This window comes from Brassica napus, chromosome C3, assembly GCF_020379485.1.
Source record: "Brassica napus cultivar Da-Ae chromosome C3, Da-Ae, whole genome shotgun sequence".
NCBI lineage: Eukaryota > Viridiplantae > Streptophyta > Magnoliopsida > Brassicales > Brassicaceae > Brassica > Brassica napus.
Genome location: NC_063446.1, coordinates 2,276,410 through 2,298,576, shown reverse-complemented (window position 1 = coordinate 2,298,576; position 22,167 = coordinate 2,276,410). Strand labels below are relative to the sequence as shown.

Below are 22,167 nucleotides of genomic sequence, written 5' to 3'. Positions count from 1 at the left end.
ACTAGCATTAATATATTGGATCATTTTATGATTAATAATACATTTTTATAGTACAATTGATGACATATTAACCCAAAAAAAGTTTAAATATCGTTTTGCATCATTAAAACATAACAATCAATTGGATCTTTAAGCCTTTTTTCAAAAAAAAAAAAAATTGGATCTTCAAATGCCATATGCATTTACCAAAGTTGAAGAGTAATAAGTTAATCCAACAACTTTCAAAATGTCGCTTTGGCCGAGTGGTTAAGGCGTGTGCCTGCTAAGTACATGGGGTTTCCCCGCGAGAGTTCGAATCTCTCAGGCGACGTATTTTTTTCAGTTTTTTATATTCCGAACGGTTTGCGATGTGGTTTTGCTTCCTAACCTGTCCCATATTCCTCTGCATGTTAAAGACAAACACATTGAGAGCGACAAAACTCAATGCAGGTGATACGATGGTCTTTTTTTAGTTAATCTCTTCTTTCTGTTCATATCATAACATCTGGTCTCGTGCTGTTTACTTTAAGTCGTTGATGATGTTCATCATATTAGGCCTAATTAAGGCCCAACTATCAAACTAGTGATTAGAAGCTGACACGCTCAAAAAGTATAACGGCCCATTCACTCTCTCTTATCACAAAAAACCCAAACCCCTTGCCACATTCCACGCCCCTACACACCACACGCGTCTGACTATACGAAAGTATCCGCACAAAACGATGTCGTATTAACGAAACTGAACCACGTGCTCGCGTGGATAATTTATGGGCAAATCTCCAAAATAGCACATTTCTAAGTTTATATCACAAAAATAGCACTCAAAAACAAAAATGACCAAAATAGCATTTTATCTTTTGAAAATTTTAAATTTTTTTATTTTTCAAAATTTGAAATCTTATCCCCAAAATCTCACTTCTCAACTCTAAACCCTAAAACCTAAACTCTAAACTCTAAATTCTAAATTCTAAACCCTAAACCCCATCCTTCTTTGAATGCTATTTTTGTGACTTTTGAACTTGAGTGCTAGTTTGAGAACAAAAACTTGATTTAGGGCCTGACTGGTTCAAACGCAGCGGTTACGGTTGCGGTTGCGGGCGTTTGCGGATGCGGGTGGTTGCGGTTTCTAGCGGTTTTAAGAGATTTAAACGACTGGTTCTGCGGTTAGAAATTGGTGCGTTTGCGGGATACTTATGACTGGTTAACTACTAGATACAGCAGCGGTTAAATAATAAATTAACAATATTTACATTTTATATAATTATAAAAATATCAAAAATCATAATATTATAATAAATATATAAATTATATTTTCAAAGTTATAGTTTAAAATTTTTAAAATTATAGAAAATATTTTTATTTTAAAATTTTGTAATATTAATTAAAATATCATAGATATATTTTAGTATTTTTATAATTTCATTTTTAAAAATTTATTGAATATTTTTATTTTTGTATTTATATGGTTTTTAAAAAAAAATAAAAAAAAATTATCCTCCCGCAACCGCCCGCAACCGCAAACGCTAGCTGGAACCAGCTTTTGAATTTAAGAGGTTCGGAGCGGTTTGAAGCGATTTATAGCGGTTTGTATGATTGTTTCGAAACGCTGTCAACCGCTACCAACCGCAAAAGCTGCGTTTGCGGATGGTAGCGGGGAAACCAATCAAGCTCTTAGTGCTATTTTGGTCTTTTTCTCTTAATTTATAGTTTCTCTGTATCTCCACCTGACTCTTTACCCTTTATTCTCTCTTCATTTTCTTACAAAAAAAAACCCAAAAAAAAAAATTAAAACCTCTCTTCACATTCTCTCTCTCTCTCCAATGGCGGCGGCGACACTAGGCAGAGACCAGTACGTCTACATGGCGAAGCTCGCCGAGCAAGCCGAGCGCTACGAAGAAATGGTCCAATTCATGGAGCAGCTCGTCACAGGCGGCGCCACTCCATCGTCAGAGCTCACCGTGGAGGAAAGAAACCTCCTCTCGGTAGCCTACAAGAACGTGATCGGATCTCTACGCGCCGCGTGGAGGATCGTGTCGTCGATCGAGCAGAAGGAAGAGAGCAGGAAGAACGAGGAGCACGCGACGCTCGTGAAGGGTTACAGATCTAAAGTCGAGACGGAGCTTTCCTCGGTCTGCGAAGGGATACTAAAGCTTCTTGATTCGCATCTGATTCCCTCCGCGGCGGCGAGCGAGTCGAAGGTGTTTTATTTGAAGATGAAGGGGGATTATCATCGGTACATGGCGGAGTTTAAGTCTGGGGAGGAGAGGAAAGCTGCTGCTGAGGATACTATGGGTGCTTATAAGGCAGCTCAGGTGAAAAAAAGTTTGATTCTTTTGTTTGTTTGTTTGTTATTACCAAACTGATGTTTGACTTATGTGTGTCTGGTTTTGATGTGAATGTTTTGTCTGAAGGATATTGCGGCTGCTGATATGGCGCCTACTCATCCAATAAGGCTTGGTCTTGCTTTGAATTTCTCGGTGTTTTACTATGAGATTCTTAATTCTTCAGACAAAGCTTGTAACATGGCCAAACAGGTTGTTACTCTTTGTTTTTTTAGCTTATTATGTCTCAAGTAGGAACATTTTCTCTTTTGGTAACAAAAAGTCATTGTCCTGCGTTTTTGTGTCTGGAGAGCTTTCTTCTGTTTTATTGATGTTTGACTAATGGGATTGACCACTGGTTGACTATTACCTGTTTGTTGGAAAAAAGAACTGATCTTTGATCCGTTGTTCTTCCTTCTGGATCAGTTTGACTGAGCTTTCTTTGAAAATTCTAGGACAATAGTTTTATCATTACGGAGGACATTTTTAAGTTTTGGATGCTGGATTTACATGTAGGCTTTTGAAGAAGCTATAGCTGAGCTTGACACATTGGGGGAAGAATCCTACAAAGACAGCACTCTCATTATGCAGTTGCTCAGGGACAATCTTACCCTATGGACCTCCGATATGCAGGTTACTCCTCTTCTCTCATCTCCTTCGATTTTTTAATAATCTTAAATTAGTTGTTTACTTCGCCATGAGAAATCGCATGTTAGTGTGAACAAAGTTTTGATCATAGACTGAACCGTGCTTGATATCCATCATCTGATGCATCACATAGATACTGCATCGAAGTCTTGAAACTGAAGTAACTGAGAAACTGTGTGTACTGAGTTTATTGATATTCTTTGTTCAGGAGCAGATGGACGAAGCCTGAGGATCTTGAGCAGGGAGTGCTATGTGTTTCCGCCACCCATTTAGATCTCAAAATCCCCATAACCTTTGCTCAAAACTGTTGGAAAACAATATTTAAGTGTTTATTATGAGTATGTGCACAGCTTGGTGATTTTTTTTTTTAGTTTTGTCTACTCTATTAAAAAGTCTTCTAAAACTCTGTTCTATCTATCGAGTCTTGACTATGTTGAGCTTTGAAAACCTCCTTTCTTCTTATTCAGACTCGAGTTTTGTTTCTTCTATGGTCATCGTAATGGGCTTACAACTGAGCCCAGTTTGATAATACAGTATACACGTTTCTTTTGTTCTTCGTTTTCTACTGGATCAGCCGAAACCATGTTAACGGGCCGTAGTTGAGACCATTCCGATATCTTGAGTTATAATTATGGTTAGCCCAGAGCAAAAAATTGGTACCGAAACCGAAATACTCGAAATTAAAAATGGATCGAAATCTTCAAATACCCAAAAAAAATTATATTTTTTACCCGAATTTTAAAATGTAAAAATGATTTATCCTATATATCCAAAATCGAATATCCAAATGCCATGGCTAATTATGGTGGTTAGTTTCGTTTATCACCATCAGGCATCAAGTGGCAATATTGCCAACCATGTATGATTCACCAATTAATCATTCAGTTGACACAATTATAAAAAGGACATCTTACCTTAATGAATCACTGTCAAATTAGACTTTACAGGCTATCTATCATACGGCTTCTTTTGATACATTTATTATTTTGGTTGTTTAGCTTATATTTATCACAATATTTAAATTCACTGACAGCTATTTCTAACAGGCATATTAGGAAAGTCCAACGGTAACAACACCAGTAATAGTCACAAAACTAATCCAATTGCACATAACTATTCTGGAAACAAGAGGAATTAATAAGAAAGGAACATAGAAGAAAAAAAATTGCAGGAACGAAAAGTAATGGTTGTTTCATCCCATATTTAACAAGAAATAATTTTCTTGTTTATTTCTCTACAAAAAAAAAAAGGAATGCTAGAGAATGAGAAGGAAAATTTATTCCTTGTGAATGGTGAATCTTTTTAGGAATGTTAGGGAATGCATTATTCCTTGTCGTTCTTTGATCACCGTTCACACCCGAATATTTATGTACTGTCTAACTTATATTATGCCAAAATAATGTACTATTGAATCAAATAAAAATGGTCGTTACTGTATGTGTATATAGATAAAATGCATAATTAAACTAACGGGTGGATCACGTAGACAGGAAGACATGCGAACCTGCAACTCCTTGGTTCTTGCACTAAACATACTAGCTGTCTCCCAACATTTGCCACGTCATACATTAATGATCTTTGAAATCTCCAATTATGAATCACAGCTTGCTAAGTCAAAAGTTTATTCACATAATCAGTAGTATTAACTTCTCCAAATGTAACGTTAAATCCATTGTCTGTGGATTGTATACCATATGGAGACCGGTTCACCTTATAGGAATATGTTCATTAGTCATTATCAACATATCCAGATTACTCACGGCCCAGTTATATTCAATTTTGTTGAAAAGAAACAAAATTTAAATATTATGATTGCCTCAGCCTGGGAGAGTATATAGATAAGCAGCCCCATGTTCCAATTATGCGTTTGCATGTTAGTCTGCAGTATTTATTTTTAAATATATTAAAAGATTTTGAGAATCTCGTTTAATTAATCCAAAACAATTCTTAATCTTCCTCTTTTTATACGGCTGTTACATTTTCCTCACCTTCACAGCTCTCCTCGCTCTACAGCCAAAAGAAACTAGAAAACGCATTTTAAGAGAGAAAGAGAGTAAAAATGGGTTCCAAAACTGTCATGGTGTTCTTGATCATGGCTATCTTCGCCGCGTCAACACTCGCTCAAGCTCCAGCTCCTACTCCCACCGCTACTCCTCCTCCACCCGCCTCAACTCCTCCTCCCGTAGCTACTCCTCCACCAGTGGCCACTCCACCACCTGCCGCAACCCCAATCCCAGCCCCAACCACCACTCCACCACCGGCCGCAACCCCAGCCCCCGCAACTACACCACCGTCGGCAGCTCCGTCTCCATCTGTTGTTCCCGCCGCCTCTCCACCAGCTCCGGAAGGTCCCGCCTTGAGCCCAAGCGGACTTTCTCCAGGGCCTTCTGATGAAGCGGCCGCCCCAAGTGCCGCTTTCTCCAACAAAGCTTTCACGGTTGGAACCGCTTTCACCGCTATTGTGTACGCCGCTATTATGGTTTGAGATCTTTTCACGTTTTCATTTTTTTTTAGTTTGACCCCAATTATTTCATATCTTTGGTGTTATGTGAGAATTTCTGTAAAGTATAATAGAATATGTATATTATTGTGTTGTGTTTGATAAGAGAATACAATATGCATATATATAGTGGTAACATTAACATAATGCTAACACTAGATAATGCTAACTTTCCTAAACACTTAATGTAAATATGCTAGAATATCTTGAGAGTAACTTGTTCTTCAAATCTTTCCTTTTAGTCTTGATGGTCTTCATAGGTTTCATGATCTAGGTCCGTAAGATACATATCTTCCGGCCCAACATATCTCTAATACTCCCCCGCACGACAAACGTGGGATGCAACACGCAAATCTGCAATCACAAAGCAGACCACGTATGTCGTGGACACTATGTCGAGGAAAACAAATCAGTAGATTCCTTCGGGAATAAACTTCAACTTAGGACATGAGGGATGAAAACTTCAGCTTTTCTTTGGTCTTGACAATGGGAATATATCCCGTGGGTGCAACTGCAGCTCCAAAAACAATCGTCCTATCTCGGACAGTCCGTAACTTGGACTAACAAAATTGACCTAAAAACATGAGCATAACTAAAACTCCCCCGTAATAGTTAAACTATAACCAACGTATCCCAAACTATGGAATATAACACAAGTCATCTTGAGAAATTCTAAACTATAGAATAATCTCTAAAAAAAAAATATTCCAAACTATGGAAAACAACACCTTGAGATATTCTAAACTATAGAATAAATCTCAGACAAAATTAACCCATGAAAGCCATAAACCCTTAACCACCATTAACTCTCTCTGTAATTCTAGCACTCACCGAAACCAAACTATATAAAAATAACTCTAAGCAAAAAAACAAAGCACGTAAGTAAAACCTATTGCAAACCCCCACTAAAGCTTTTAATTAATTAAACCAAACACTTAGTTAGAAATCACGTGAACATTAACTCGAACTTATGTTGCTTCACGTCATCATCATCTGGATCATCTTCGGCACCATCGTCTTCTTCATCGTCAACACCACCAATGAACACCATCAAAGCTTTAAAAACTTGCGGAAGTTTTATTTTAGATCCCTAAGAATCGAATGCTCTGATACCATGTAAAGTATAATAGAATATGTATATTATTGTGTTGTGTTTGATAAGAGAATACAATATGCATATATATAGTGGTAACATTAACATAATGCTAACACTAGATAATGCTAACTTTCCTAAACACTTAATGTAAATATGCTAGAATATCTTGAGAGTAACTTGTTCTTCAAATCTTTCCTTTTAGTCTTGATGGTCTTCATAGGTTTCATGATCTAGGTCCGTAAGATACATATCTTCCGGCCCAACATATCTCTAATAATTTCATTTATTTTCGTACTTCGCTATTTGATCTTTCAAATTTTTATGATATTCACGTGTGCAATGTAATTATTGATGGGAACTAATGGAATGCTATTGCTGTGTAATTTACCATTTGAATGGCTTCATATGGTTTGTGTTAAATCAAAGGCTAGATTAATAAATAAATTTCGTTATTCTTTCGTTTAATCAAATTCTTACAACTTGCTCATGTACTTCACCCGAATAATACAGTCGTGCATAGCTACACATCGTTGTCAAATAAAAGTAAAATCTATGATCATGCATGCCTTTTGGTACATATTGACATGAGTTATATGACCCAATTAGTTCCGCCCAGTAATGTTGCTGCTCATAATAAAAATATAAATTTTCTGAGTTATTATCGTTTTGCAAAAGAATTTATTTATTTTTGAACATAATTTACAAAATTTAAAATAGGTTACTCTCTTCCGTTTCATTTTAATTGTCATTTTATGTTTCTGTACATATATTTTAAAAAATTAATTTTACATATTTCAAAAATAAAAAATCATTACCTATACAATTAAAAAAAATCATATTTCAAAAATATGAAATAAAAAACATATTTCAAAATTAAAAAATCATTACCTATACAATTAACCATATTTCAACCAATAAAAAAATAAATTATAGAATATTGTTAAAAAAATTTATATTAAAATTTTAAAACAAAATTTATTTTGAAACAAAAAATTTAAACTACGACAACTGAACTGAAAATGGAAAGAATAATAAATAAATTTATAATACAGACCATTTTGTTAGTTTTGTTCATCTGTGAAGTGTTTGTTTTTTTTTGGTTGATTTTTGTCGGTGTGAAGTGTTTGAACAACCATATGTTTTAACATCTTTGTTCAACCACATGATTAAATAATCTCCTAAAATACTTGGATTCTAAATTGTCTATCTGAAAATTACCAATTATTACCTAAAAAGTTGATGGCATTGATTTTCAACCAAAAAGTCTTTGGTCCGGTCCCATCTTCCGTCCTTGTCTTCTTTTTGGCATCACACCATCTCCTTACAGTGTTAGACTTGCATATCAAAGCAAAAATGTAAGGCCATATCAGTTCAGACAAGTAATCGCTCTGAAATCTTGAAAACTTTCTTTGTCAACCTCACCTTTCTTTTTTATATTTCCCCTATCTTGTTTTCGCTAAGTCTAATTCTGGTTAATTTTGTCAGCTTCATTTCTCGAACTAGCAGTCATTTCAATTATCAACAACCTCAGACTAGGCTTCAACTATTAATGCAATTTCGGGATTATATTATTATATGGTTTGATCACTTTGATGTATGGCAAGTGCATTATAATGCACCAAAATTTTGATTTTTACAACAAACATTATACGGTTGGGCCCAAAAATATTTAGGGAACATGTTGGTAGTGTATTTGCAGCGATATTGGATCATTGTGTTTTTATGCTGCTCGTATCCGGTTTGTAGTTTTTTTTTTTTTTTTTGACCAATGGCTTTATCCGGTTTGTAGTTTGTAAACCGAAACCTAAGCAATGGTGTAGTTGGTGAGAAATATGCATGCTCACGTCTCCTTTATTCTTCTCTGGTTTTGCAACAATTAATTTATAAACGTGAAGTGACCTACTCTGTACTGAATAATAAACTCTTACTTAAAGACGAATAAAAATCAAGATAAAAAGGAGTTGTTAGATAGATCCGTCACAAGGGCCAGTGTGTGCTCGCATGGCATATAAAACGAGGGAAATTGAGTTGTTTATATAAGCCAAGGATATGGTACACATTAGAGTTAAAATGAAATAAAAGAATAAAATGTTTAAGTAATTGACTCAGAGTGAATCATTTGAGCGTTTATAGCTACTGCGTTTTGAATAACGAGATTGGATGTCTTTTTAAAGCATCCATATTGGTAGTTTTCACTAGAGACAAAGTTTCTCAATAAGTCGAAATGACTTTAAATTTTATATTAAACACTCATTTATCACCGATTAGTTTCAAGTTAGAAATCAAACTAACTTAATAAGTAATATAGTGTTAAAATTTAGTTCATACAGCTCAATGTAATCTATGTGGCTCAAAGTTGGTCCATTCCAAATATTCCAAGATTGATGTTCAAAATCTCGAATAACCGTATTAAAGACAAAATCTCCCACATCGATCCGGTTTAAAATTGTCCATCGGTCATTGTTCGAATATTCAAACATTGATGCTCAAAAAACCATCATCTTGAAGAGATGTATTAGAAGAGATGTGTTAGAGACAAAGTCTTCCGCATCAGAAATTTTGAAGAGATCTCAACTAATATATAATCAATTCATTTATCACCAATTGTTTTTAAGTTAGAAATCTATTAGATTTATAGTTTTTTTATAAAAAAAATTATCAAAAAATGATAATAAACAACTATATTTTTTGTTCTAGAAAAATGAAAAGTGGAGAAACTGTCACAAGAGTTTTTTTTTATTTAAAAACTCTTAGTAAATGGTAAGAGATTTTTATCCCATTTGTCATCTTTTTATTTATAAAATAAAATACACTATCAATTTCTAAATATATAATTAAAATTTTAAAAAATCATTAATATTTTCTGTTGAGAAATCTATTTCGAAAATCACCAATGATATTTTCAACATATACACTAAAGGAATGAGAATATTTTAAAAACAGCATTTCAATAGAACCCAAAATTAAAACAGAAGAATAAAACTTTTTTAACTTTTTACATCTCGACTCTTCTTTTCCACGTTTTATTATAAGCATTTTCAGTGTTTGCATATGTATTTATTATATCAAATGGAGGCCTCATGTATTACAGGGCACCTTATTGATTACATATCTACTCTCATCTACTCTTTTATTCAACTTAGATTTTTTCAGAAGATAGGCAATGGGAGAGAGAGACGACGAAGCAGAAGGTGTAGGGATGGCGATGATTCCTCTACTAAGGGATCAACATGAAGTGGAGAAAGACGGAGATATAATGGTGGAGACGAGGAAGCTATGGCGTATCGTTGGACCAGCCATATTCACCAGAATCGCAACCTACTTGATCCTTGTTATCACTCAGGCCTTTGCCGGCCACCTCGGCGAGCTCGAACTCGCCGCCATCTCCATCATCAGCAACGTCATCGTCGGCTTCAACTTCGGCCTCCTCGTACACACACATAAATCATTTTTGGCTTGTATTTTTTTTTACTTGTAACTATATAAGTTTTATAAGCAGCTTGGAATGGCGAGTGCGTTGGAAACGCTATGCGGTCAAGCGTTTGGAGCGAAAAAATATGACATGTTAGGAGTGTATTTGCAGCGATCTTGGATTGTTCTCTTTTTGTGGTCCATCTTGCTACTCCCTATGTACTTCTTTGCAACTCCGATTCTTAAGTACTTTGGCCAGCCTGACGACATCGCTGAGCTCTCCGGTACTGTGGCGCTTTGGGTTATTCCTGTCCATTTTTCATTTGCCTTCTTTTTCCCTCTCAACCGGTTCCTCCAATGCCAGCTTAAGAATATGGTACTTCCTTTCTCTTTGAAAATATGAATTTCTAAGTTTTCACACATATTAAAAGTATAATAAATATTTAGAACAATTTTTTTATTTATTTTTACTATGTACAAATTTTTTATTTATTTTTACTATGTACTTTTAAAATTATCAACCTATAATATTTAATTTAAATATTTTCAATAAATACTTTTTAAAAAGTTCACAATTTATTAATATCACCTGAAAAGATGGAAAACTAATCCTGTAGAATAAGAAAACGGTTTAGAAATATTATTTTCCCGGAGCGGATGGAATATATATATATATAAAAAAAACATTTTTAGCCTATATAAGTTAATATCTCTCTGACTGACATTAACACCAGGTGATTGCGATTTCGGCTGGAGTGGCACTTGTAGTTCACATATTTGTGTGCTGGCTTTTTGTATACGGTCTTAAACTTGGAGTCATAGGGACCATGGCTACTGTTAATGTGTCATGGTGGCTCAACGTCTTCATCTTATTTACTTACGCCACTTGTGGCGGTTGTCCACTCACTTGGACTGGTTTCTCCATTGAAGCTTTTACCGGGCTTTGGGAATTTGCTAAGCTTTCTGCCTCCTCCGGGATCATGCTTTGGTACTATTCATTAGATCGTTTCGCATTTTTTTTGTTTGGTTTTGCAATTGAAACACAACTTCTTACGGTAGATCTTTTTGTTTATCGAGACAGCTTGGAGAGTTGGTATTATAAGATTTTAATTCTGATGACTGGAAATCTGAAAGATGCAAAAATCGCTGTCGACTCTCTGTCTATATGGTACGCTAGATATATATTAGGGTTGATATACTATATAGTAAATATCCAGACCCGGCTCTTATATTATGTAGGCCTTGTGCTGGAATAATGCTTTTTACAAAAAGTTAGTTATACTATTGTAGATATAATTATTAAGACCCTAAACTATGTGTTTTTAATAAATCAGGATCCTAATTTTTATGTGAAATGAGGATCCATATTTCTTAACCATTTTTTCACAAGTACAATGTCCATGGGCAGCATGGCGATAAATGGATTGGAGATGATGATTCCACTTGCTTTCCTCGCCGCGACAGGGTATGACCAATCTCTCTCGATGTTTTGTTTTGTTCGCCTTATACTTTTTCTTTGATAAAATTTATATATCAAAAAATATATATATATATCTAGCCATGCATTATAGATATGACTACTTTATGTCTTTATATATATGATATACCTTTCTTGGTAGCGTACGAGTGGCGAATGAATTAGGAGCAGGCAATGGAAGAAGAGCAAGATTTGCAGTGATCATATCAGTGACAGAATCGTTCATCATTGGTTTAATATTTTCGGTTCTTGTAGTATTTCTTCATGATCAAATCGGTTGGATATTCTCTTCAAGTGAAACCGTTATAAAAGCAGTCACTGATCTCTCTGTCCTTTTAGCCTTTACAATTCTTCTTAACAGTGTCCAACCGGTTCTTTCTGGTACGCTACGAAACAAAATTAATTTATTTGTCATTCCATAATAAACCGAAGTGATTTTTGATTTTTGATTAGGTGTTGCGATTGGTTCGGGTTGGCAATCATTCGTGGCATATATAAATTTGGGATGCTATTATTTCATCGGTCTTCCACTTGGATTTGTCATGGGATGGATTTTCAAGTCTGGTGTCAAGGTAAACGCCAGCTTTTTTTAATAAACTCTAGATTTGAAGGCTAATTTCTCTCTATATAAAACATCTATTGTGATTTTATGTTATAGGGCATTTGGGCTGGTATGATATTCGGAGGAACCGCAATGCAGACATTGATATTGATTTTTATTGTTATGAGATGTGACTGGGAAAAAGAGGTAATTCAATTTTTATTGCTTTGATTCACGTATATGGTTTATTTAATGCATCTCTTCTCATGCAGTTGTTTCGACGTTTATTTCATATTTGTAGGCACAAAAGGCAAGCGTCCGCGTTAACAAATGGTCGATCTCAAATTCAGAGGGAAGACACTGAAGATTTTATAATTTGTATACAATTATAAAAAAAATCCTTTAATAGAAAATTATACAATTGCAAAATAAATATATATTTGCATGGAGCATTTATATTCCATAAAGCTAGGCCGTGGTCAGAGTCGTGCACAACGTGTAATGGAAAAGGCCACCGCCTTAGGCCCCCAGTTTATAAAGTAAATTTTAGGGCCCCAATTTTTGATTTTTGTTTAATTAGTTAAACTTTTGTATATAAATCTCTTTTCTTAGATACAAATCTAGTGTAATTTGTTACAGATTTGTTTGTGTTTATTACAAGTGCGTGTGTTTCTTACAAGTATTTCTGCTGGTTACGTTAATCTATTACATGCATGCTATTGATTTTTTTTGAAAAACTCATTTGGTCATAGTTCTGATATTTTATTGAAAAATCTACTTTCACATTTAATCAGATCTTCATATCAATATATCATTAGGTAATTAAAAATGATCATGGATAATATTAAATCTTAAAATATTTAGTGGATTATTTGTTTGTACCTTCAAATATTATGTACAGTTTTATAGTTCAATAAACATTAAACATATAGTTTTATATAGTTAATTTTTAAAAGTTGATTAAGGAAATATTTATGAATCTTGCCTTGAGCCCCCGAATAGCTAGGCACGGCACTGGCCGTGGTGTCGTGGTGAGCGAGTAAGAGCATCATTAACCCTAACAATTCATTAGGAGTGCTTAAATTTTTTCTTTTTTTTTTTAGTTTTTTTTCTGACTGAAAAAAAAAAAAAAATTAAAAAGTGACCAATAGCGGGCCGCCACGTGTCGGTGGGGCCCGCGAACAAAACAAAACAACGACGCTTAAAGAAGCATCAGAAGCGCTGGTGCTTCTTCTTCTTCTTCTCTTTCCTTCTTTTTTTTGATTAAAAAATTGCTAACAACTCCTTAAGCAACCATGGATAATGATGGTCTAAAGCACAGGCGATATCATTACATCACACATGGTTAATGACAAGAAAAATGATATAGTTTCATATATTTTCGATCCTATATTCTCATATAGAAAAAGTTTAGTTACAGTACACCAATGCACTTACCTATTTCAGGCGTTAGGTTTTGATGATAACTTTTGATAAATCTAAGCATATTGTAGACAAGTTTAAACGGAGAATATACCACTTGGAGAGCTGTAGATCTACAATAACTTTTTTACAGGAGGATAAAATTATGATTAGATTTTTCATTACTCCGTAAGAGCATATGCATCATTGAACTCCATGGAGAGTTCACACAGTTTTCGAAAAAAAAAAATTAAAATAAACAAAAGAAGTGAACCTGTCTCTTGAGAGTTCACTGCACTGAATCCGGGTCATCACTGCGCGGGCTCCACGGCACGTGGCAGCCCGCAATTGGTCCGATTAATTAATTAATTTTTTTTTTAGAACGAAAATCAAACAGAAAAAAAAAATATATATACTTTGTGAACCCCTTCTATGGGGTTCACTGATGCAGATGCTCTAAGAATAAAGCGGAACAGCTTTATATAGAATAGAGAACTTTTATACATGATAGAATAATATAAAGGTAGAATTAAGTTGTTGAATCCATGACATCAAGCAATTTGGACGTTAGTTGCATATAAAACGTTGGAAATTAAGTTGTTGATCAAACACAAAGATGCATATATATGGATTATGAAAAAGATAAGTAAAAGGTTAAATAATTGTATTTCCACTACTTTATGGTTTCAAATCACAATAGCTGATTAGAGAATGTTAAAAGCCCTTAGAATATATGTCAAAAAAAGAAGAAGAAGACCATAGAATATGTGTGATTAGTGTAGAACCGAACCTACTGAAAAGACGATATATATGCAACAAACAGAATAGAAATCGAATGTGGACATATAATGAATTGCAACTAGCAGTCTAAGGCACTATTTCAAATTTATTGGCAGATTAAATTTCATGATACTGTTTCCGGGGATTGTTGCTCTATATATATCATCACGTATCTGCTCTTTTATTTTATTTATTAGAATCTTCCAGAAGATCAACGACGGGAGAGAGAGAGAGAGACAACGAAGAAAAAGGTGTAGGGGAGGTAAATATACATTGCATTCCCATTAGGGGTTCACTCCCCAATCTCTCATATTTTCCAAAAAAAAAAAAATATTATAATATTTATGAACCATAAACCTGTTTGCGTGTTTCACATAAGTGCCTCATTGTGAATCTGTTTCATCACTGTTTCACGGACCCCACGATACGTGGCGATCCTTCGGTTATTATTTTAATAAAAAATCAAACAAAAAAAGATAAAATAATAATAATCAATTATTATAGCCCCCCTCCGTTTCACTTACACTAATAGGAATGCTTTTAGGGTTAACTAATCTAAGACTTAGTGTTTAAAGTTAAAGAGTTGGGTTTTGTGGATGAGTTCAAATTTTTTTTCTTTTTAACTATTTTGGTCATTTTATTTTTTGAGGATTATTTTTACGATAAAATTTTAAAAATATCTATTTGAGAGAATTACCCATCATTATTTGATTGCTTGTTTTAGTAATAATAAGTTGCTCCAAAATATAATGACTTAATATGATTTTGATATTATATACTAGTGTTTGGTAAACTATTTGATATTTCTCTGACTAACGCTACTATCAATCAGGTGGTTGTCGTTTCTTCTGGAGTGGCACTTGTAGTTCACTTATTTGTGTGCTGGCTTTTTGTATATCGTCTTAGACTCGGAGTCGTAGGGACCATGGCTACTGTTAACGTGTCTTGGTGTCTCAATGCCTTCATCTTATTTACTTACGCCACTTCCGGAGCTAATGAATTAGGAGCAGGCAATGGAAGAAGAGCAAGATTTGCAATGATCATATCAGTGATAGAATCGTTGATTACTGGTTTAATATTTTCGGTTCTTGTAGTATTTCTTCATGATCAAATCGGTTGGATCTTCTCTTCAAGTGAAACCGTCATAAAGGCAGTCACTGATCTCTCTCTATCCTTTTAGCCTTTACTATTCTTCTTAACAGTGTCCAACCGGTTCTTTCTGGTATGCTACAAAACAAAATTAATTTGTTTGTCATTCCATAATAAACCGATCGAAGTGACTTTTGATTTTGGATTAGGTGTTGCGATTGGTTCGGGTTGGCAATCATTCGTGGCATATATAAATTTGGTATGCTATTATTTCATCGGGTCTTCCACTTGGATTTGTCATGGGATGGATTTTCAAGTTTGGTGTCAAGGTAAACGCCAGATTTTTTAATAAACTCAAGATTTGAAGGCTGATTTATCTCTATATATAATATATTGTGATTTTATGTTATAGGGCATTTGGGCTGGTATGATATTCGGAGGAACTGCGATTCAGACATTGATATTGATTTTTATTGTTACGAGATGTGACTGGGACAAAGAGGTAATGCAATTTTATTACTTTCGTTCACGTATATGGTTTATTTCATGCAATTGTTTCGTCGTTTTTCTCAAAATTGGCACAAAAAGCAAGCGTGCGCGTTAACAAATGGTAGATCTCAAATTCAGAGGCAAGACACTGAAGATTGTATAATTTGTATACAGTTGTAAAATAAATACATATTTGGAGCATATATTCCAAAACAGGAAGTTCATCTTTTGATATATAGATGTACTAGGGAAGTAATCCGGAAAAGACGAATAGTCCGATAAAATCCAAATCCGAAGAGTTGACGGACATTTAAAAAGAAGATGATTAATCGATTCCACTAGACCAGTACATCTAAGATAACTTCTATCAATACCCAAATGTCTATACATGAGCCTCTCTGGCGGCCACACAGCCTGAGATTTGATGATAAATTTTGATAAATCTAAACATATTATAGACAAGTTTGAACGGACATGAAGGAGAATATGATGATTTGTAAAACCACTTGGATAAAAGTTGTAAATTTATAATAACATTTTAAAAGGAGGATGAAATTATGATTAGATTTTTCATTACTTCGTAAGAATGAAGCGAAACAGCTTTATATAGAATAATGAACTTTATACATGATGGAATAATATAAAGGTAGAAAACTAAGTTGTTGAATCCATGACATTAAGCAATGTGGACGTTAGTTACATATAAACGTTGGAAATGAAGTTGTTGATCAAACACAAAGATGCATATATATGGCTTATGAAAAAGATAATTAAAATTGTCTAAATATTCGTATTTCCACTACTTTGTGGTTTCAAATCACATTAGCTGATTAGAGAATGTTAAAAGACCATAGAATATATGTCAAAAAGAAGAAGACCATAGAATATGTGGGATTAGTGTAGAACCGAACCTAATCAAGACGATACGCAACAAACAGAATAAAAATCGAATGTGGACTATAATGAATCGCAAGTAGTCGTGTAAGGCACTATTTCAGATTTATTTGGAATGGTGAATTTATATACCGTAAGTGCAACATTATCAACAGTTGTTTGAAAATTGTAAATCGAAAGTTAACCCAAAATTCAACATTTTATTAAAGTAAAACGAAGTGTATATATGTATATATATTATAAACCTCCCTCATTTTTTTTTTTGATCAAAAAAAAAAAAAAAAAAATGAGGGAGGTTTATAATATATATACATATATACACTTCGTTTTAGAGAGATTGAAACGAGTGAATAAATTAAATTGTACTGATCTAAAACATTAATTAATATTTTTAAGATTCTTTTGAGATATACTTTTATATGTTTCGCAAAAAGTGTCATTTTATATTTTATTTTTATTTTACAAATAGTGTAGTTTGTATTCATATACATAATTCTAAATAAAATCAAATTTTCACAAAAAAAAAATTGAATTAATTAGAAAAGATAATTAGTGTATGATAAAGGGTAAAAATTATTCTAAAATGATTTTAATATGTGTCAAAAAAATCAAATAACATTTTTGTGAAACAAAGTGCGTAATAAATATATATATAACAAATGGACGCACCGCATGTGGTATCAACTATATATAGACTGTATTAATAAAAATGCTTCATATGAATTTGTTCAATTTAATCTATTGCTAGTTTGCTACTTTCATCGTCTTGATAGAAACCACACATGCAGCATGCATATATGCTATTCCTGGTTAAATTGCGACAGAAAAATAGATTATAAAAAATGACCGCAGTGGAGTCTCCGCTCTCCACTCAATATATATATATGCTTTACCCCCATATACTCTCCATCACTCTAGTCCGCGATTCTTTACTTTCAAGAAGATGGCAAAAAGAGACGATGAAACAGAAGGTATAGAGAAGTCGAGGGATCAATATGGGGAGGAGGAGCAAAACGGAGACATAAAGAGAGAGACATGGATGGAGACGAAGAAGCTATGGCGTATCGTTGGACCGGCCATATTCGCCAGAATCTCGACATACTCGATCTTCGTCATCACTCAGGCCTTTGCTGGCCACCTCGGGGAGCTAGAACTCGCCGCCATTGCTATAGTCCAAAACGTCATCATTGGCTTCAGCATCGGCCTCTTTGTATACACACACGCATATATATAAACAATTTTTCTACCTTATAATGTATGAAAGAGATTAATATATTAACTACATGCAGCTTGGAATGGCGAGTGCGTTGCAGACGCTGTGCGGACAAGCGTTTGGAGCGAAGAAGTATGACATGTTGGGAGTGTATATGCAACGATCTTGGATCGTTCTCTTTTTATTTGCCATCTTACTCCTTCCTGTGTACTTGTTTGCGTCTCCGATTCTTAAGTTCTTCGGCCAGCCTGAAGACGTTGCCAAGCTCTCCGGTACCGTGGCCTTTTGGACCATTCCTACTCATTTCGTGTTTGCCTTATATTTTCCTCTCAGCCGATTCTTGCAGTGTCAGCTCAAGAATAGGGTATGTAACTACATCAAGATTTGAAAGGTTGTAACGGAAGGGGCGGATTAGCTCCTTGATGTTATTGAATGAATGAAGTCTCGCACCTATTTTTGGAAAAAATAATTAACTAATATATAAAGAGCAATGATCAATCAACTTATCACCAATTAGTTTAAGTTAAAAATTTATTATAAACAGGAACTTAACACTTAACGATTTTAAATGTGTTTTGTTAATATCCTCTTACTATACCAGGTGGTTGCACTTTCTTCTGGGGTGGCACTTGTAGTTCACATATTTGTGTGCTGGCTTTTTGTGTATGGTCTTAAACTTGGACCCATAGGGACTATGGCTACTATTAACGTGTCATGGTGCCTCAATGTCCTCATCTTATTTACGTACGCCACTTGTGGCGGTTGTCCACTCACTTGGACTGGTTTCTCCATTGAAGCTTTCACCAGACTATGGGAATTCGCTAAGCTCTCTGCTTCTTCTGGAATCATGCTTTGGTATTGATTCTTTAAAGTCCACTTGTGTCACACTTTATCGAGTTTGCTTTACATATCGAATACAACTTCTTACTGTGTCTTTTTGTCGAGAGACAGCTTGGAGAATTGGTATTATAAGATTCTAATAATGATGACTGGAAATCTGAAGGATACAAAAATTGCTGTCGACTCTTTGTCTATATGGTACGTCAAATATATAGTTTTGAAGACTGGTATATATTATATGTGAATTTCTGATCAAGTTATGATAACTTCAATTTTCATCGGCAGCATGTCAATAAATGGTTTGGAGATGATGATACCACTTGCTTTCTTTGCCGGGACCGGGTAATCAATCTCTTATATTTACTATCACCGTATAGATACTCTAGTTATGTTCATGTCTCTAGTCAGACTAGTTCATGGCTTATAAGTAGTACTCCTTTGTAAGTTTATACTTAACTTGGTTTTGTAGCGTGAGAGTGGCGAATGAGTTAGGAGCAGGCAATGGAAGAGGAGCAAGATTTGCAATGATCATATCAGTGACAGAGTCGTTAATCATCGGAATAGTATTTTCGATGCTTGTAGTATTTCTTCATGATCAAATCGGCTGGATCTTCTCTTCAAGTGACACTATCATAAAAGCAGTTAATGACCTTTCTATTCTTCTAGCCTTTACTATTCTTCTCAACAGTATCCAACCGGTTCTTTCTGGTACGTCACAAAAACAATCTAATTTCTTTTGCTATGACAAAATAAACCGCTCAACACTTGTGTGGTGACTTTTAATTAGGTGTTGCTGTTGGTTCGGGTTGGCAATCATTCGTGGCATATATAAATTTGGGATGCTATTATTTCATCGGACTTCCACTTGGATTTGTCATGGGCTGGATTTTCAAGTATGGTGTCAAGGTAACCCATATTATCTTCCTTTTTTATATGAAATTAGCAAATTATTGCAAGAACACCTCCAATGGAGGGTTTTTAACACAAGTTTCCAAAGTTAAAAATAATTAAAAATGCAAAAAGTTAGGAAAAGTGTCAGAAAAGGTTCTAAACTTATGTGTTTCAAGGACCTTAAAAAATCCCACAAACTCATGTGTCACTTTTATATTAGCTCAAATTTAAAAAGGTAAATAAAAATTAATTGCTTAAAGTAATTGTAATCAAATATTAATAATTTATTTTTTAGATACTTAATGAAGTCCCAATGGTTGTGGATGCTCTTAAGAGCATCATTATCGGTAAAATGCGTGATGAGTTCTAAAAGAAAAAAAATATTAATATTATAAAATTATAACTATCTATTTGCTTTTTAGAATATGTTGATAGATTAACAAGGTGACACCCGCTCTTTAGTTTCTTGATAGGTTCCAAAAATCTGTGATTTAAGAACTTTTACATTTTCTCATTCATGTTTTTTATCATTTTATCTTTTCTTTTAATTTGTAAAACTCCTCCAACAAACTACGGTAATTGAGCTACTGTAATAGCATCATTAACCCTAATTTTTTTTTTTTTAGTTTTTTCTCTGATTAAAAAAAAAAAAATCAATCGCATGCTGCCACGTGTCAGTGGAGACCGCGAATAGTGCAAGCAACATATACTTGTGATGCCTAATTAAGCACTCCTCTTTCTTCTTATTCTTCTCTTTCCTTTTCTTTTTAATTAAAAACAATCTAAGCACCCCTTAAGCACCTTTGGTTAATGGTGCTCTTAAAGCTCTCTATATCTTGCTTATATTGTTATTGTGTTGATAGGGCATTTGGGCTGGTATGATATTCGGAGGAACCGGGATTCAAACACTGATACTGATTTTTATTGTTATGAGATGTGACTGGGAAAAAGAGGTACACTAATTTCTACTATTGCTTTTGGTTCACATATATGGTTAGTTTTCATGCATGTCTTTTAGTGCAATCGTTTCGTCATTTGTAGGCACAAAAAGCAAGTGTGCACGTTAAGAAATGGTCTGTCTCAAACTCAAGAAACTGAAGATTGTATCAGATATATATAAATTACACAAGTGCACATTCCAAATATTTAGATCATGTCGATCGTGTGAAACATATTATCATATATATATTTTTTTTTGAACATCTATCCTATCGTTTCAATGACTCAATCTTACATGATTGGTTTATTGAAATGGGCAAGTAATAAGATGGGTGTATGAACATGGTTCGCATTTGGATAAATAACACAATAATAACATAACATGAATCGCAGTTTCAATAATATAAAAATATAATCACAGTTTTATATTTTTTTTAATACCAATCTGATATTTTAAAATATTTAAAATAACATTAATAGTTTTATAAATAAAAACTTAACTCGTCTGAGAGGCCCAACAACACTGCAGCCTACAAGCTAAAAGTCTCATGCGACAGCCTTTACCATGGAAAAATATATGCTGTTTTTTTTTTTGTCGAAAAAGGTCGGAACAATCTAAAAGTCATTCTGATTGGTTAATTAATAAATGACGCGGATATCAAAGGATACACAAGTTATTCTGATTGGTTACATAACAATTGACGCGGATAGATAGATGCAAACAATCTCAACCGTCAATAACCCAAAAGATCCAACGGATCAAAAACAAACACATCATCTCTCGCTTCAGTATAAAAAAACACATCCCATCCTCACTTTACGCACATCAATTCACATTCTCTCAGAAACCAAACAGCAAAAAGAGTAATAAACCCAAATGGCTCGTACCAAGCAAACCGCTAGAAAATCCACCGGAGGAAAGGCTCCGAGGAAGCAGCTGGCGACGAAAGCGGCGAGGAAGTCGGCTCCGGCCACGGGAGGAGTGAAGAAGCCGCACAGATTCCGTCCCGGAACCGTTGCCCTTCGTGAGATCAGGAAGTACCAGAAGAGCACCGAGCTTCTCATCCGCAAGCTTCCCTTCCAGCGTCTGGTCCGTGAGATCGCTCAGGACTTCAAGACGGATCTGAGGTTCCAGAGCAGCGCCGTCGCGGCTTTGCAAGAGGCTGCTGAGGCTTACCTTGTTGGTTTGTTCGAAGACACCAATCTCTGCGCGATTCACGCCAAAAGAGTGACGATCATGCCCAAGGATATCCAGCTCGCTAGGAGAATCCGTGGTGAAAGAGCTTGAAGACTTATCTAGCTTTGTCTAGTTCGTTAATGTGTACTTTGATCCATGGTGAATTTTCTAAAGGTTTAGTCTTTGTTAAGATAGTCTTTAAGGTGTTCGACGAAATACCTCAATGAATATGTTCTCTTGTTTAATATTATTGCCTAATTGTCTTTGATATTTATTTTCTATTATGTGTTTAAATCAGTCACTCGTTTCTCCTTGTTTATCAAAATCGCAATGTTACAAACATTGAAACGTTATGATATATATAACACAACACAGTCGTTACGTAAGCTTAGTTGTAATCACCAATTAACCGGTCTAACCAGTAAAGATGGCAGTCGGTTTGGAATAACCGGGTCTTGGTTCCTTCTTCTTCTTGATGATG

At 34.6% G+C, this 22,167-nt stretch overlaps 5 protein-coding genes and 1 non-coding gene across 7 annotated transcripts; all 6 read left to right on the top strand.

The window, feature by feature from the left end:
• Positions 1 to 228: 228 nt before the first annotated feature.
• TRNAS-GCU lies at positions 229 to 310 on the top strand. The gene has a single exon. It is a non-coding gene; the product is annotated as a tRNA-Ser (tRNA).
• Positions 311 to 1,718: 1,408 nt separating this feature from the next.
• Positions 1,719 to 3,410, top strand: LOC106384897 (14-3-3-like protein GF14 lambda). Of its 2 annotated transcripts, none has more exons than XM_022698577.2 (4): positions 1,719 to 2,291; positions 2,391 to 2,513; positions 2,817 to 2,933; positions 3,157 to 3,410. In XM_022698577.2, the coding sequence occupies exons 1-4, from the start codon at positions 1,800 to 1,802 to the stop codon at positions 3,175 to 3,177; spliced, it is 753 nt and encodes a 250-aa protein (XP_022554298.1). In that variant the 5' UTR covers positions 1,719 to 1,799; the 3' UTR covers positions 3,178 to 3,410. The 2 variants fall into 2 exon arrangements, with proteins under 2 accessions (XP_022554298.1, XP_022554299.1); XM_022698578.2 differs by having other exon boundaries at positions 1,720 to 2,291; positions 3,163 to 3,410.
• A 1,416-nt stretch (positions 3,411 to 4,826) lies between these two features.
• Positions 4,827 to 5,519, top strand: LOC106385735 (classical arabinogalactan protein 4-like). Its single transcript, XM_013825636.3, has one exon. The coding sequence runs from the start codon at positions 5,008 to 5,010 to the stop codon at positions 5,431 to 5,433; it is 426 nt and encodes a 141-aa protein (XP_013681090.1). The 5' UTR covers positions 4,827 to 5,007; the 3' UTR covers positions 5,434 to 5,519.
• A 4,113-nt stretch (positions 5,520 to 9,632) lies between these two features.
• On the top strand, positions 9,633 to 12,425 carry LOC106384899 (protein DETOXIFICATION 28). Its single transcript, XM_013824822.3, has 9 exons — positions 9,633 to 9,974; positions 10,044 to 10,331; positions 10,690 to 10,943; positions 11,037 to 11,123; positions 11,364 to 11,420; positions 11,575 to 11,813; positions 11,886 to 12,004; positions 12,091 to 12,180; positions 12,275 to 12,425. The coding sequence occupies exons 1-9, from the start codon at positions 9,708 to 9,710 to the stop codon at positions 12,335 to 12,337; spliced, it is 1,464 nt and encodes a 487-aa protein (XP_013680276.1). The 5' UTR covers positions 9,633 to 9,707; the 3' UTR covers positions 12,338 to 12,425.
• A 5,077-nt stretch (positions 12,426 to 17,502) lies between these two features.
• On the top strand, positions 17,503 to 20,890 carry LOC106430333 (protein DETOXIFICATION 28). Its single transcript, XM_013871123.3, has 9 exons — positions 17,503 to 17,836; positions 17,916 to 18,203; positions 18,441 to 18,694; positions 18,791 to 18,877; positions 18,965 to 19,021; positions 19,149 to 19,387; positions 19,467 to 19,585; positions 20,434 to 20,523; positions 20,612 to 20,890. Exons 1-9 carry the CDS (start codon positions 17,570 to 17,572, stop codon positions 20,666 to 20,668), a joined length of 1,458 nt encoding a protein of 485 aa, XP_013726577.2. The 5' UTR covers positions 17,503 to 17,569; the 3' UTR covers positions 20,669 to 20,890.
• Positions 20,891 to 21,316: 426 nt separating this feature from the next.
• Positions 21,317 to 21,983, top strand: LOC106430342 (histone H3.2). Its single transcript, XM_013871132.3, has one exon. It carries the CDS (start codon positions 21,387 to 21,389, stop codon positions 21,795 to 21,797), a length of 411 nt encoding a protein of 136 aa, XP_013726586.1. The 5' UTR covers positions 21,317 to 21,386; the 3' UTR covers positions 21,798 to 21,983.
• The last annotated feature ends 184 nt before the right edge of the window (positions 21,984 to 22,167 follow it).